We start from the raw sequence: 13,880 nt of genomic DNA, 5'->3' as shown, positions 1-13,880 counted from the left end.
AAGAAAAGTAATATATTTGGGGGTACATACATATGTATGTCAAACTATAAGAGAACCAAGAAAAGAGGTGCTAACCTTGTATTAGAACCAAAACCAAACAAACTGCCCCCTTGGTGGAAAAGAGTATGGAGGTTCCTCAAAAAGTTAAAAATAGAACTACCATATGATCCAGTAATTCCATTACTGGGTATCTTCCCAAAGAAAACAAAAACACTAATTAGGAAAGATATATGCACCCCTATGTTTATTGCGATAGAAACTCTTGTGCCTGTCACGTAAGTGTGTGGGCTTCCAGTTTTAATCCTAGTTTGCTGGCTGACTTTACTTAATACCACCCTCTACGTTCCTTCTCCTTTCTCCTAATGCCACTGGTGCAGGTGCTGAACCTGTTTCTGGCCTTGCTTCTGAGCTCCTTCAGTGCAGACAACCTGGCCGCCACAGACGACGATGGGGAAATGAACAACCTACAGATCTCAGTCATCCGGATCAAGAAGGGGGTGGCTTGGGCCAAACTGAAAGTGCATGCCTTCATGCAGGCCCACTTCAAGCAGCGTGAGGCCGACGAGGTGAAGCCTCTGGACGAGCTATATGAAAAGAAGGCCAACTGCATCGCCAACCACACTGGTGCAGACATCCACCGGAATGGTGACTTCCAGAAGAACGGCAATGGCACAACCAGTGGCATTGGCAGCAGTGTGGAGAAGTATATCATTGATGAGGACCACATGTCCTTCATCAACAACCCCAACTTGACTGTGCGGGTGCCCATTGCTGTTGGAGAGTCTGATTTTGAGAACCTCAACACAGAGGATGTTAGCAGCGAGTCGGATCCTGAAGGCAGCAAAGATGTAAGGTCCCAGTCTAGAACCCAACCTCGATTCTGTGTGGGAACAAATAGGGCCCTGTCAGCTCCCGAGACTGGTTCAGCTATGGGCTTGGTGGAGAGACTGTGGAATAGCCAGCTAGGTTTGGGAACCAACCCTAATACCCACTGTCATTCTAGACCTTCCCTGGGTGACCTAGTTTCCTGAGATGGTCCTAGATCCGTCTCCATTGCTGCTGGATCATCTCAGTCAGAGGCTGAAGCAAACCCTCCAGAACTGCCCTGCCGTTAATCTGTCTGAGCTGTAGCACTGAGACCCACCAGTAGCCACATTTTGTGTAGGGTGGATCGCTCATCTGGGAGCAGACTTCAGTGTGTTCTACTCAGTCCTGACAGAAGTTTTGAGGGCCCTCTGGTAGTTGTTTGCCCCTCCGGAACCGGATGATGATGAGTTTATAGTAAGAATTGCAAAGAATTACAGCTGGTCCCTCATCCATGCCTGAAGTAGAACTGTCAGATGGAGTGGAAGTACCGCTCCAAAGTTGGTTGAGCTCCCTTTTCTTTGCAAATCTAGAAACTGGATGATACTAGCTCCTCTGAAGGAAGCACCATCGATATCAAACCCGAAGTAGAGGAAGTCCCTGTGGAACAGCCAGAGGAGTACTTGGATCCAGACGCCTGCTTCACAGAAGGTGCAAGGGGGCAAGGACGAGGGTGGGCCTGTGGGCCTGGCACTGCTCGCGGATTTCTGCCGGGGTCAGTGGTTGGCTGAGGGTGGGTGCTCCGTGGCCATCTTCAGGAGCTTTGTTCCCCACCTCCGCATTTTGAGGGAAGTTGATGTTGTTTCCCTTGTTTGGTTCCTACCTATAGCGAGTTTCTATTCACAAACATTTCTTTGTCCATTTTCTCTTGGCCTCAGGCCAAAAACTTCCGATAGCAAGGCCTGTTCTGTCATGACTGTATCAGCCTCCTGGCTACCCTTTTCTCCTTCTCACTGCTTCTTTAGAGGACATCTTCCCAACCGCAGAGGCCATGCCCTGGTGGTCTTGCGGCATAGCCCCAGCCCTGCCACCGTTCGTGTCTGAGTCAGACATTCCGATACAGCCACTGTACTCCCGGCTGTGTGGTGGGGCAGTGCCTGGTGGGGCCTGAGAGCCCACGAGGGCCGGTCTGGGTGGGCACGCTCCACCGTCTGACCTGCCTCTCCCACTGGTGCCAGGTTGTGTCCAGCGATTCAAGTGCTGCCAGGTCAACATCGAAGAAGGGCTAGGCAAGTCCTGGTGGATCCTGAGGAAAACCTGCTTCCTCATCGTGGAGCACAATTGGTTTGAGACCTTCATCATCTTCATGATTCTGCTCAGCAGTGGCGCCCTGGTGAGTCCAGGGGAGAGGATGAGGAGGGATGGGCTGGGGAAGGCTTTGTAGGAACTAGTGGGAGAGACCAGAGGGGGCCCAAGCCCAGTTTCTCTGAGAGCACGGTCCCAAGGATAATGGCCTGCCAAAGTGCTTTGGCCTGTTGTTTTGAGCCTTTAGGATTAGAATCCACTTAGCTACATCTTGATCTTCTTTACACTCAGCATGACCCCACTCACGTCCAAGACCCCCTTTCAATCAGGATGAGAGCACAAATTAATTATCTTCGCTGCTTAGTTTGCCCCATCCTAAGCAACTTCCTAAAATGAACTTCCCTTTCTCGCCTAATACCCCAAATATCTTGTTCTTTACTTTTCACTTGCCCCATATAGGAGAGAGGTTGGGTTCCCCTACGCCATCTCCCCTCACACCCTAACTGGTTTGGAAAACCCATGGCATTAGCAAATACTTAAAGAGCCAGGCCTCTGGTGTAAAGGTGGTTCATATTCTAAGTGCTTATCACTGATCAGTGTGAGGCACAGGGGGCACTGAACACGCGGGCTCCTTCCCTGCTGGAACTAATTATCTGAGCATTTGCTTTCATTTTAGCTGGCTTGTAACTGAGGAGACCTGGACAGGGTCAGGGGTGAGGGAGCTGTTCCCCAGTTGGATGGATCTGAGGATAGGAGGGACTTAGAGATGCTGCACATTTTCCTTGTTTGAGTTAAGGGAAAGCTGAAGAATACAGAATTTTGAAATGTTTTCAAAGAAGGCGGGCACATTTGCGTAGGGATGGAAGCAAAGCCTAATCTGGATGCAGAAAATAGCAAGAAAGAAGCCCCAAATTTAGTGTTAAAGATCCCGACCGTGACTTGAGAAGTTTCGCTTCGACTGATGAGGTAAGAGAATAAGAGAAACTGAAAGGGAGGCAGTAGGTGGCAAAGAAGAGCTGGTGGGGAGTGGGGGGTGGAAGCAGGGATTATGCAGGAATGCAGCAGGACAAATGCAGGAGGCCTGAGGGATGGCTTGGTAGCCTGGATCTGAGCCAGGCAGGGGTCCCACTGCCCTGCCTGCTCTGGGCCTTTATTGGCTCCACAGCCCTTCCCTCAGTGCTGGCTAAGGTGCTGTGCAGCCCAAGATGACAGCACGGTCTCTGCCCGCGAGACTCAGGCCAGTGCCGGGAGAAAGGTGTTTTGTGACTGTCATCATCGCTCTTCCTCCAATCTAGTAAACAGAAACCCAAAATTAAGAGAACATACCTCATCTGACTCTTCTCTTTCTCATCTCCACAAAAAATAAAAGCAGCAGTGAAACAGAAGTTTTGAACTTTCTTTACTGCTCACCTTTGACAGCTTTTCTTTATTGTAGATGAATAAAACAGGGGGTACTTGGCTCAGTACATGAAGACCCTGTGCAATTAGTAGGCTTGAGACCTAAAAATAGTAAAGTGAAGGGGTGCCTGGGTGGCTCAGTTGGTTAAGCACCCAACTCTTGATTTCGGCTCAGGTCATGATCTCAGGGTAATAGGATCAAGCCCTGCGTTGGGCTCAGCAGGGAGTCTGATGGAGATTCTCTCTCTCCCTCTGACCCTCACCCCCACTCTCCACTCTCTCACTCTCTCTCTCTCTCTCTCAAAAAAAAAAAAAAAAGAATAACAAAGTGAAGCCATAGCTAAGATGTCTGAGAGAAGCCAAGAATGGGGTTATGATGGGACTTCAGAGAGAGGGAATAGAGCCACCAGTGACGGGAAGCTCAGTCTGGGGCATCTCACATGTATTGGGTGACAGAGTGAATCTCTGCTCAGAGAGGTAAGGGGAAACTTGACGTGGAAGCTGTTGAGTTTTTCACTGAGTGGACCCCTGAGGACTATGGACCTATGACCTCTCCCCAACTGCCCAGTAATGGAACTGGAGTACCTGATGTCCATGTACCCCCATGTTGGAAATGTATCTGCAGGCAGCCCAATTCTGTCCTTCCTTTCAGAACTGTCCGGAGCAGGACCTCCCATTGCAGGACACAGGACTTTTGTTCCGCCTGTAGTTTTCTCTCACGCTGCAGGACCCCCTCCTCTCCCTCCGCAGCCCACCACTCCAGTCATGGGAATGCTCATACCTTCGTGTTAGGGTGTGACCTCATTCAGGAATTCCAGAGAGAGAAAGTCGGACTAAGATTTTCTTCACCTGAGCATCTCCCAGCCCTGTGACCCTCCCCCTGAATCTGTGGCATCAGGGGCTGAAGGGAGAAAAGATGTTATCATATAAACATATAGAGTGTTGGCAAGGACACGGAGAACCTGGAACCCTCATACGCTGCCGGAGGAAATGTAGAATGGTGCCGCCATTTTGGGGAGCTGTTTGGCAGTATCTCAAAAACTGAAGCCTACAGTTACCATGTGAGCCGGCAGTTCTGCTCCTTGGTATTATACCCTAGAGAAATGAAGACATGTCCACATAAAAAAGGATGCGTGAAAGCTCGCGGCAGCGCTGTTCACAATAGCCAGAACGTAGGCACACAAGTGTCCGTCAGTGAGGAAGGTAAACAGACTGCGGTACAACTGTACATTGGAGTCTTATTCAGCAGTCAAGAGAAATGCAGCACTGATGTGGGCTGCAGCATGGACAAACTTGGAAAACTGTGCGCAGGGAGAGAAGCCAGTCACCAGGGACCACAGATCGGCTGATTCCCTTCACGTGAAGAGAGAAAATAGCACAGTGGTTGCCTGGGACTCGTGGGAGACAGGGAGGCTAGAGGGTGGCAGCTAGAAGGTGTGGGGTTTCTTTTTGGGGTAGATAAAGATATTCTAAACTTGATTGTGTGATGGACGCACAACTCTGAATATACTGAGAGCTTTTGAACCGTAAGCTTTAAATCGCTGAATTGCATGGTACGTGGGTTGTATCTCAGTAAGACTTTTTCTAAGAAGCCGCATGAGGCAGGGGGGTGGGGTGAGAGAGACAGGAAGCCGAGGTTAGGCCCGCCGCAGGGGGAGGAGCTGCCGAGGTGAGGGGGGCCTTCCAGCCCGGCTTGCCTGCCTTCAGGCACGGTAGGCAGCCACTGCTTCTCTTTTAGGCCTTCGAGGACATCTACATCGAGCAGAGAAAGACCATCCGTACCATCCTGGAATACGCTGACAAAGTCTTCACCTACATCTTCATCCTGGAGATGTTGCTCAAGTGGACAGCCTACGGCTTCGTCAAGTTCTTCACCAATGCCTGGTGCTGGCTGGACTTCCTCATTGTGGCTGTACGTGTCCTGCTTTCTACTCCCCACCCCTTCTGGTATAGCAAAACAAAAGCAGGGATGTTCCTTCCTCCAACGGCCAGAGTTGCCTGGGGACCCAGGATGTCGGACAAGATGGAGGTGTAGTTTTGGGTAAAGCTCCTGTCGGAGCACTCAGACAGTGCTCTGAGAGGCCCTACATTTGCTCCAGGGATGAACCAGCCGGCTCTGTGCTCTGGTGGTTCAGTTTAGAAGAGTCAGAGATTAGGAATGGGGAGTGCAATCATTGGTGCCAGCACCCCTTGTTATTAGGCTGGGAACAAGAAGGTTCTTGGCCCACACCAGCAGGCTGTCCTCTTCCTGGTGCCAGGAGAGGGGTGAGGATGACGTGGGTGCTGCTGGGGTCCAGGTTGGGGGGCGGATCTTGGTAGGCTCTCTGCTGACCGTTCCTCTGGACACTTCCATCAACTAAAGGCTTCGTACCAGACTCCTCTGAACAAGTCAGTCTATCCAGAGGAGGTGGCGTTCACACCAAAATAACCTCCCCGCCTTCCCACACATTGCCATTTCCACAGTGGTGATCACACTTAAGAGAATCCTTTTTTCCTCCAGATTCCAAGACCATCTCCAAGGCTTGGTGGCCTCTGATCATCTGCAAGGCTTGCCGGCCATCACCTCCTCTGTTATTTTTCAGGGTTTAAGCTGCATCATCTGTAACTGTTGCTCACCCCTCCAGCCCTTGTTCCTTGTTGGCTTTTCTAACTGTGTTGAGTGCTTCTGATTCTGTGTAATCACTAAAGCTCTTTTCTTCTAGCCAAATCAGCATTTGAAAGAAAGGGTGAATGGGAATTTCAGGACCAGGGCCTACGGAGAATTCACTTCCTGCTGAGCACTAAATACCAAGCAAATGGAGTGTTTGGAGGCTGGGTGGGTACATATAGAATATATATTTCCTCAGCTGTATAGTAAACTACCTAGAGCGTGCCTCTGGGATCCCGAACAGAGCAGCATGGAAGCCTCTGTCAAATGACAGGAGCCCAGCACTCCGCACCAGTGATCTCTGCTCTATAAATGCATTCCTGTTCCTACACAGTGTCTGCGACTTCCGACTTCCTTGGTTAATGACTCCTTCCAGGAGCTCTTCGCTCTGCTCCTATTTGCATTCCCTTTTCAGAAATCAGGCCTTTAGAAGATGCCAGATGAGGTGAAAGTCACCCTCTGCCCTTAAAGTGAACCAAACAGGTACTGCCTCAGAGGGCACCAGCACGAGGCCTCTCTAGCAAGAGGTTTCAGCACTCCCTTCAGCGACTACCGCTAGTACCTTCTGACGGAAGGGCTCCGCCTCCCGCGGACGGAAAGCCCGAGCTCTGAGAATTCAGAAATGGGCTTGGGAGATGGCCCAGAGAACTAAAGGGACTCTGGGCCTGCTCTCTTTCCACAGAACAGGACCACCGGGTACCCAAATAAGCTGGTAAAAGCATTGACCGTCCTGCACATCACCATTTATTTAGCAAACATTTCTATCACTCTTCATACTGGGTGGCAGAGAAATAGAAAGTATGAGACAGGGGTGCCTGGGTGGCTCAGTCATTAAGCATCTGTCTTCAGCTCAGGTCATGATCCCATGGTCCTGGGATCGAGCCCCGCATCGGGCTCCCTGCTCGGCGGGAAGCCTGCTTCTCCCTCTCCCACTCCCCCTGCTTGTGTTCCCTCTCTCGCTGTCTCTCTCTCTGTCAAATAAATAAATAAAATCTTAAAAAAAAGAGAGAGAGAAAAGGAAGTATGAGACAGACATGTGGCCAACAGTAATCCATAAATTCCCCAGCTTGAGGGAGTTGCTGGATTCTTACATTGCCTTGAGACCTGACAGTGGTTCCTAAGAACACCTCTGTACCAGTTATTAGTCAACAAATAGAAATCAAATACCATTCTCTGTGTAGAGATGTCCCAGAAGCTGTAGGGAGTCATGTGGGGCAGGCAGCCATGGCCCCAACTCCTTAGGCACTCACACCAGCTTGCAGGACTGCTCGGGCCTGACTCCAGCCTTGCGGTAATCCAGCATTCTGGGAACAGGGCTCGCCCGGGACCCTCCCATCCACTGACTTCTCTTGGACACAGCAGTGCATTTTGTATCATGTTTACTGAGCGCCCACAACATGCCAAGCCTCCTGCCAGGAGTTGTGGGAGATACAGAGAACAGAAGACATGGACAGTTCCCTCGAAGGGCCCGAAAGATGAGACATGTATACAAATAATCACAGTCTAAAGCAGCATGCGCTAAGTGGGAGCAGCTCCAGTCCGCACTGTGGCTGCACCGTTTGCCACCCTGAGTTGTGAATGGAGAAGCAGGCTCAGTTGTGAATGGCGAAAGAAGAACAGCTGGAGCCATCACAGTTTTTGCTGTCTTGTGCCTTTGGCATTCTAGAACATCCAGCAGGTGTAAATTTTAGGTCCTACTTTAGCATCATCTCTGAGAGGCTCTCTTCTTCCCATCTCATCCCCCAGTGACTAGATGTCCAAATCTGTTTTTCATCACCATGTTTGTTTCCCTAATGGATTCTCATTCCTTTGTATTGTCCCTTAAAGCTGCTAAGAGGACTTTTTACAATCACGTGGATAATCCCGACAATTTCCAAGGTTAATTCTCTTTGGTTACAAGGCATGTAATTCCCAGAGACAATGTTTCATTTTGCTCAGGTTCTTGGCTGCACTGGAGATCTTGTCCTGTAGAAGAATTTTGTCATCTTTCCCCTAGGGAAATTTATCCCATCATATCCGGAGGTTAGCCAGCATATCGGTTCCAAGGACGGGAACTTTCAGAGACCACACATCCTGAATTCAGGCTATTACAGACATTCTCCATTTGCGAAAGTTCACATCATTTGGAAGAAGTCCACCCAGTGTCTCCCTTTTTTTCCATTCCTGTAGCCCCTGATACCCTGAATTTTTACTTCACCTCAACTCCTTTCTTTTTTCCAGGTTTGATTCTTTCCTTAAAGTGTACTTTCAGCAATGATTTTGTTACCTCCAGTGAAAGTTTAACATGGGGACTCAGGATTATCAGAGTGCCCTCAGCTGCTAAGGAATAGCCCACATAGGATCCTTCTGACCCTGCCTTGGGAGATCTTGGCTAGATTGATCCACTGAGCAGCACATTATCTTGGCACCATTTAGTGCCAACCTCGGGATCGGCATCTGTACCTCCATCCTTCTTCCCACCTCAGGCCTCTTCGTTATCAGATTAACCACCCCTGGCCCCCCCGAAGAGCTGGGTCTCCCTACCATGTGTGGGGCCCGTCGTGCATGGGGCCCATCGCCCCTCAAAGCTTAGTATTTTGTGGTCTTTACCTGGCATAGTTTCTCAGGATGAGGTTGACTCGGGTATTTTGAACTCAGGCACTTAGTCAGGATGGGATAGCTCACCTTCAGGTGTACCTACTGGGGTCTCACTAAGAATCTGGCAATTATAGATTATTTGGTGTTAAGAGTTGGCTGCACTTGGCAGTAATAGGCAAAAACACCTCCATGTAGATTCTTCCTGGTAATGATGAATGGAGGGAAAATGATTGGTTGGGCTACTGTGTTCCAGATAAAGCTTTTGAGGCCCTTGTTTTAGACAAAAATTGAACTCTGAAGCATGTGCCCTTCAAAGAACATGAGTAAATAGGGCAGGCTTTAATTCCAGATTCGCTTTGAATACTGCCTAGGACTCCAGGGAAGATACCTACACTGAAGGATTATGAGCCCATGCATGGATAAAGGTTCACACCCCTTTTAAAAAATTGAAATCCTTGAGCCTGCTCATTCCTTTCCCTCACTAGGTCACGGACATTCCACTTCTACCTCCTGTCAGTCCTGCTGCTTCATTGTAAAAAGAAAAGAAATTATTTTTTAAAACGTTTTATACAGTTCAGAGATACAGAATCAAAGAATTAAAGCCCTCAGCTAGAGATAAAAAGCAACAAATGAAACTGAGTTGTAGATTGTTTCCTTTTTTTCTCCTCTAATTTTGCTTTAAAACATCAATTTAGGCCAAGCAGATCTGTAACCACCACTTTCCAGGAGAGGGAACTTAAGAATGATTGATGGGAACATCTTAACCTATCCCAGAATTTGTGGTGCAGTACTCGGGAAAGACTGCTCCAGGAAACCCAGAGCCCCAGACATGTCAGGATTTGATCTGCTAAAGGTAGTTTCCTTTGGTGGGAACTCAGGTCAGGCCCAGGTGGCCCTCGGTATAGTCAGCATCCAGTGTTATGGGACCACCTGGGAACTGCTCTGAGCGCTCTGGTAGGGCAAGGTGAGTTTGGCTCTGGAAGAGCAGGAAGGCATTTGACCATCATGACACCAGGCCTGGAGACTTGCAGGCTTCTCCCCAGCAGGGCAATACAGTCAACTCCGGATTGTTCAGATACCGATAACCCTCTCTTGGGATATTGTACCTGCCAGTCGGGGAGGTGACCTGTCTGTGGCAGAAGGAGCTCTGGCCTACAAACCAGGAGGGTGGGTCTCTCTTTCTGGCTCCAGAACGCCAGTGTGACACTCGGCAGATTCTTGTGGGTCTCCATGTGCTCCTCTGTGAATAGAATTTCTAAAATTTTTCTAAGAATCCTTCCAGCTGTTTTTCTAATAATGAGAGTAGAAGATGGTCCAGGAAGGGACAGACCTGAGGCTGGTTCATTTTGGGCCGTTCTGGAGAGAAAGAATGGGGATGATAAGGAGAAATATGGGTTCAGTTTTCAGACCCACCCAAGTTCTCATGAAGGAGTCATGGTGGTAGTTCAAAGACGGAGGGATTATTATAGTTGAAAGCGAGAGATGGAAGAATTGCTTAAGGGAGTTCTCGTGGAGCCAAAACTCTGTCTAGAAATTGCTTCCTTTGGTTCTTGCCTTCTCGGGAACTGCAAAGCCAGCTGTGGCGCCTACTGGATACGTTTCCTTTGTTGATGTAGTAACTCATCACATTCTCCAGCAAATGGTTTCTTGTCAACCAGGAGCAAGAGAGCTTGTCCCTGTTGGAAATCCATGGTGAATGAGCTGAGGAGGGGGCAGCTTGTGTGGAGTGTGTGTATTTATCTGTATTCTTTTCCATAGGTACCATTAAATTTGTCTGGCTTAATTTAATGGCAACTTCTGGGAGCTGCAGAGGCTGTAAAGGGCGAGGGTAAGGTTTTTGTCATCTGTTCAGGCTCCTCTCCTTCCACTGGAACGTCCTCATTCCCCCTCTCCCTTCAGCCTCTTCCCTTTGCCAACCTGTATGTATGTTCTACCGCCTCCTCTCGATTTTCTCCTCCCCCCTGTGTTTTTTCTTCTGCCTCTCAACCTCCTTTCCTTTCAGGTCGTTTGAGTCCAAGTTGAAGTAGGCAGCTGGTGTTACCCACTCTCTCTCCCTGGGGGGCCCAATCTGTGTAATCAGTGCTAGGGGCTTTATTCTAACACTCTGGAACCTCTTTTCTTGTTTTTCTTTGTTTTGTTTCCTTTTTTGTTTTTGTTTTTCTCTTCTGTTTCCGTGTAGGTCTCTTTAGTCAGCCTTATAGCTAATGCCCTGGGCTACTCGGAACTAGGTGCCATAAAGTCCCTTAGGACCCTAAGAGCTTTGAGACCCTTAAGAGCCTTATCACGATTTGAAGGGATGAGGGTAAGATACTAAGAGCAGCTGATCCTTCTGCATGCCGATGGAAACTGTTTACGCATGCTAGAACTGATCACACGGTGGGAAGATCATTCAGACACGATCTGTGATGCAGCTGCTGATTTGATCCTCCACTCTCTCCCCGCACCTGCCCCATGCGAGGGGGTCGCATCAAGCTGCCTCATCACATTAATATGGGCCCCACCCCAACAGCGTGCCATCGCAGAACATGTTAACGCTGGCTATTCTCATTTGGCCTGGCTTACCTGTAGCACTCGGGGCGGCTTTCTGGGCTGTTGATTTAATAGGGAGAATCACCAGGTGCAAAGAAGGGGAATTGTAACCCACAGACCCACTGAAAAGCAGAGGCTGCAGGCAGGGCAAGTGCCACGTAGGGGCATCAGCCAGGTGGGGACTGTGGCCTTGCCGTCACTGAGAAGGCAGCTGAAAGACATGATGGCAGGCCTGGAATTGGGAATGGAGCAGAATTTGGCATGGCCCTGGGAAAAGAAATGCTTTTCTTTCTATTCTGATTCCTCTTATTGCACCTTGTTGTTCTCAGCCCAGTCCCATAAGGACTGGCAGCCTCTGTCTGATAGCAAAGCTTTCCTCCTCACCCCCCACCCCTCTGCCCACGCTATATGGTCCCCTATCCTGACACCATCAAAATAACAATCAGGTATGATGCCAGATGACTTCTCAGCTAGTTCTCCTGAAATTTCTTGACACCTGCTATTCCTGCTTTGGTGATACTCCACCCAAATCCAAACAGGGCAAGGTGCTGTCACCCTGCCAACTTAGAAACAAGGCTCCCTTTTTTGGTGCCCTTTTGCTGTCTCTCTTGGTTAAAAAAAAATGTGCATGTGTGTGCATGTGCGTGTGCACACACACACATGCTAAAAAGTCAATTTCCTAAAATCAAGTGGGCAACTGGCTTTTAGTGGTAATCGTTGTCCTGTGGTAACAGAGAGGTCTGTTATACTTAACGAGACCAAGAAAACTCGTTTCCATTCAGATGTTGAATACATGCAGGAGAGCAAACCAGAGGATATGTTTTTAAATGTGCAGATATCAGAATGTAGGAATAAAAATTAAATGGTTCCAGGGGTCCCCAGGAAGCAAGGCCGACTGGAGAGACTAGGTACGAGGCCAGTGCCACCTCACCCATTCCTCATCTGTGCTCCCTGGCCACCGCTCCACAGAACTCCCCACGGTTGTACAGGAGGGTGAAAACGTCACTGCGCCTCGGGAATTGTATTTTGTTAGTTTCTTCAGACAAATGCTTTTCGCCACCAATTGTGTCTTTTCTGTAGCACAGTCACGGTTCGGTTTACTGCATATAAGCTTTCCGCAACCCGCCTAAACCGTCGGCAGGAAGGTCGGGTCCACGGCAACACAGACTTCTTTCAATTTAAAAAACAAAGCAAAACTTGGGAGTCTGAGTCTTTCTCCCAGAAAGAAGAGAGATTTCAGAACGTGTGCAGTGAGGTGACCGGTAGGCGCAGGCTAGAGCGAGGGAGAGAGAGAGTATACTGCGGACGACTCCGTGTTCCGGGTCATTAGACCTAGGACTGCCGTGCCCTGCCCTCCTCCCCTCCCCCGCCTTCCCACTGTTTTCAGCAAGGGCTGGTGAAACTCTTTTCATAAGTCCTATCAGTTCTGTTTAAAGCGTTGATAATCGGTGTTGGCGACTGAAACACTGAGTAAAAGAAGGCTGTTGAAGACCGTACTGGGCACACGGTAGCCACCCCAGCAGCCTGTGCTCTTCCTCAGCCGATGCCAGTGATCCTGGACCTCCTAAAGCCAGACTGGTAATAGCTGAAGAAAGCCCAAGAAAAAATGCCCAGCTGACACTTGCTACTAACTTTCTCCACCCAGATGCTCATTACTGCCAGGCCTCGCCCGTGGCAGAAGTCGTCCCCGATGACCAGCTGGGGCCAGCTTGCTCATGAGGAGGTTATTTGAGTCACCTGGACTCAGGGGCCCTTTGGGTGGCCACACCGCTTCCCTTCAGCCCCTCCCCCTCTCCCCACCTTGCCTTGGACTCCCAGTTTCCATTCCCCAAAAACTTCTAGTTGCCAACTTTCAAGTAATTTAGGGACCAGAAGCAGTGATCAGAACCGGCAGAAAGTTTTCTCTGAAAAAGCATGAGAAAGTGAAACCTCTACATGAAGGTTTTTTTCAGCTAAGAGAATATGAGCGAAAACCAGTTTGAACCAAAAGCCAGGATTTCAAACAATGAGTGTTCAGTAAGGGAAGCTCTGGTAGAGGAGTGTCCCTTGGTTTGGTTGGCTCCGGTCAGCCAGCAGAACTGACCACTTCTGGTTGGGCAGGGGAGAGGGCTCAGGACCCAGTCCTGTACTGCAGTTTCCCAGCCCCTCTGTGAAGGAGTAACTGCAGGAAGAAAAGACTGAATCTGCCTGAGCTAACAGTCAGCTTCCCAGTGATAAACAGGATTAGGTATATACATTTTATTTGAAGGCTACTGTCCTGTAGGGCCATATGTTTTCTATTTTTTGGTTTGGGTTCTTACATACACTGACACTGAGCAATTACCCTTAGAAAATGTTCGGTAAGAACTCTTCATAACCTGAATACCATCCATGCAAGTGGGCTCAACCGTCACTGTGCTGTTCCAATGGTGGGCTCAGACCTCCGTTTGGGAGGGAACATAGGGCCCCAGCCCGTCCCGGGACACTGACTTCAGGTCTTCCTCTCTCCTTCCTCAAACCAAACACCAGAAAATCGAAACACTCATGCTCTTGACAAAGGAACACTTAATGTAGTTCTTTGCTTTTCTCTCCTCCATAGTAATCTTCATTTAAGAGATTTTGCTGTGCTATTAAATTTTTG

The 13,880-nt window shown here is 49.1% G+C and overlaps 1 protein-coding gene across 5 annotated transcripts in view; it reads left to right on the top strand.

Annotated features, from left to right (window-relative positions):
- SCN8A (sodium voltage-gated channel alpha subunit 8) overlaps window positions 1-13,880 on the top strand; it is a 114,673-nt gene that overhangs the window by 86,248 nt on the left and 14,545 nt on the right. For 3 of the 5 annotated variants that reach the window (XM_021704929.1, XM_044914839.1, XM_021704930.1), the window contains exons 16-20: window positions 378-848; window positions 1,398-1,515; window positions 2,043-2,197; window positions 5,246-5,419; window positions 10,911-11,033. In XM_021704929.1, the coding sequence (XP_021560604.1) occupies window positions 378-848; window positions 1,398-1,515; window positions 2,043-2,197; window positions 5,246-5,419; window positions 10,911-11,033 (1,041 nt within the window). The remainder of the gene's footprint in view (window positions 1-377; window positions 849-1,397; window positions 1,516-2,042; window positions 2,198-5,245; window positions 5,420-10,910; window positions 11,034-13,880) is intronic. The other 2 variants (XM_044914840.1, XM_021704931.1) reach the window with 1 other exon arrangement.

Source organism: Neomonachus schauinslandi, chromosome 5, assembly GCF_002201575.2.
Source record: "Neomonachus schauinslandi chromosome 5, ASM220157v2, whole genome shotgun sequence".
Classification (NCBI taxonomy): Eukaryota; Metazoa; Chordata; class Mammalia; order Carnivora; family Phocidae; genus Neomonachus; species Neomonachus schauinslandi.
Note: the sequence above shows the minus strand (reverse complement) of the source record. Positions and strands in the feature narration are given on the sequence as shown.